The 1460-nt window shown below is 34.8% G+C and overlaps 1 protein-coding gene across 1 annotated transcript in view; it reads right to left on the minus strand.

Annotated features, from left to right (window-relative positions):
- Positions 1-1260, minus strand: part of TRIADDRAFT_62461 (uncharacterized protein) — a gene marked incomplete at both ends in the record, with an annotated part of 2063 nt that extends 803 nt beyond the window's left edge. The window contains 5 exons of the mRNA XM_002118388.1: positions 148-309; positions 482-619; positions 714-808; positions 888-1026; positions 1144-1260. Of these exons, the coding sequence (XP_002118424.1) occupies positions 148-309; positions 482-619; positions 714-808; positions 888-1026; positions 1144-1260 (651 nt within the window). The remainder of the gene's footprint in view (positions 1-147; positions 310-481; positions 620-713; positions 809-887; positions 1027-1143) is intronic.
- Positions 1261-1460: the final 200 nt, after the last annotated feature.

The following is a 1460-nucleotide window of genomic DNA, read 5'->3' on the forward strand; positions in this document are numbered from 1 at the left end:
TTGGAAATGTCGTTAATGGTCGTCTCCATTATCAATAGACGTAAAGTCGACATTCAAGGCTATTTTCGACATGAAACTGAACAGTCAATTTATAGACGGTTCCACTTTAGAATAGAGATTAAATGGAAATAAATTATTCTAGCTTACTTTCAAGCTACGTCTATCATCTTTGTTTCTTTCCCAAACATAAAGATAATCATCATCAACATACACAACACGAGCACCATGACTCAATGTCAGTCGATTAACGCTCTTCTTTCCGGTCGTAAGGTTAACAGTTATTATCCACTTTTCACCTACGTAGGATGTCTGAAATAAATCAAATAAATGAATCCTTCGACCAATTGACCTCCAACGTAATTGTAAAATCAGTTCAACAACTTCTTATGTTAGCTAATAAGCATTCTCATTTTCATCATCTTCTTCTAAATAATACTACCGTCATTTTCATACAAACTTCAAACTGGTATTTTCAACATACGTTCATGAGAATGAGTGTTTTATCCTTCTTTCTATATCTGAAGAGAATCAAATCTTTAGCAGCCGATTCTTCTTCAAGTATTCCATTGATTAATTCCCTGTACTTTCCATAATCTTCTATACCTACAAACTCGATCAGCTGCAACCAATCAATATTATTCAATTCAATTCAATTGAGCAGAGGATTGAACAAAGTCGATAGAGCTACTAGTGCTGATGAAAGCTTAACCTACGTCGAATATGTTGACGGTAGTTTGGGGGTTACGTTGGAGTCTACCAACATCAACTGATTTTGTTTGAGAGATATCTTGCCAAGCAATTTTATCGCCTTAGTTTAATAAAAACGATTGTGACCATGAATGAATGCATGATTGAATTAGAGTTGTTGTACAACCGTCATGTCTTACCTTGTAAATTATATTCATATACATTACGTGCATCATAAATAAGCAATCGATTACTACCAGGAATAAACATTGATCGACCAGATTGATCAAGTTTAACACGAGATTGGACTTGACCACCACTCATCTTGAGTATGACTTCCTACATACAATAGACCACAGTATTACAATATAGGACTAATATTACTGCACTATAAAATATTATGCTGATCTACTTTATGACGCATCATGAATATGAGTAACCCAATATTGCACTAACCTTCTTAAAACAGTCAATAGCGATCATTGACTGATCGCCTGATACCAAAATATTCTCAACGTCTTCAATATCATGTAATGGCCGAAATTGATTTTCAAATTCGATATCTTGTTCCATTTTTAACAGACCAATTGTATTACTTCTTCTTGTATCACTACTGTTATACCTGTTATATGCCAATATCATATAGGCTGCATCACGGTAGATGTTGATGTGCGTTAAGGGCAAGCCATTTTGAAAATCATTGGTAGCAAAGTACCGATCATCATCCTTTGCATGGATGAAAGCCAGGTACTTTGAATGATCGACAAGTCCTT

This window comes from Trichoplax adhaerens, genomic scaffold, assembly GCF_000150275.1.
Source record: "Trichoplax adhaerens TRIADscaffold_56 genomic scaffold, whole genome shotgun sequence".
NCBI lineage: Eukaryota > Metazoa > Placozoa > Uniplacotomia > Trichoplacea > Trichoplacidae > Trichoplax > Trichoplax adhaerens.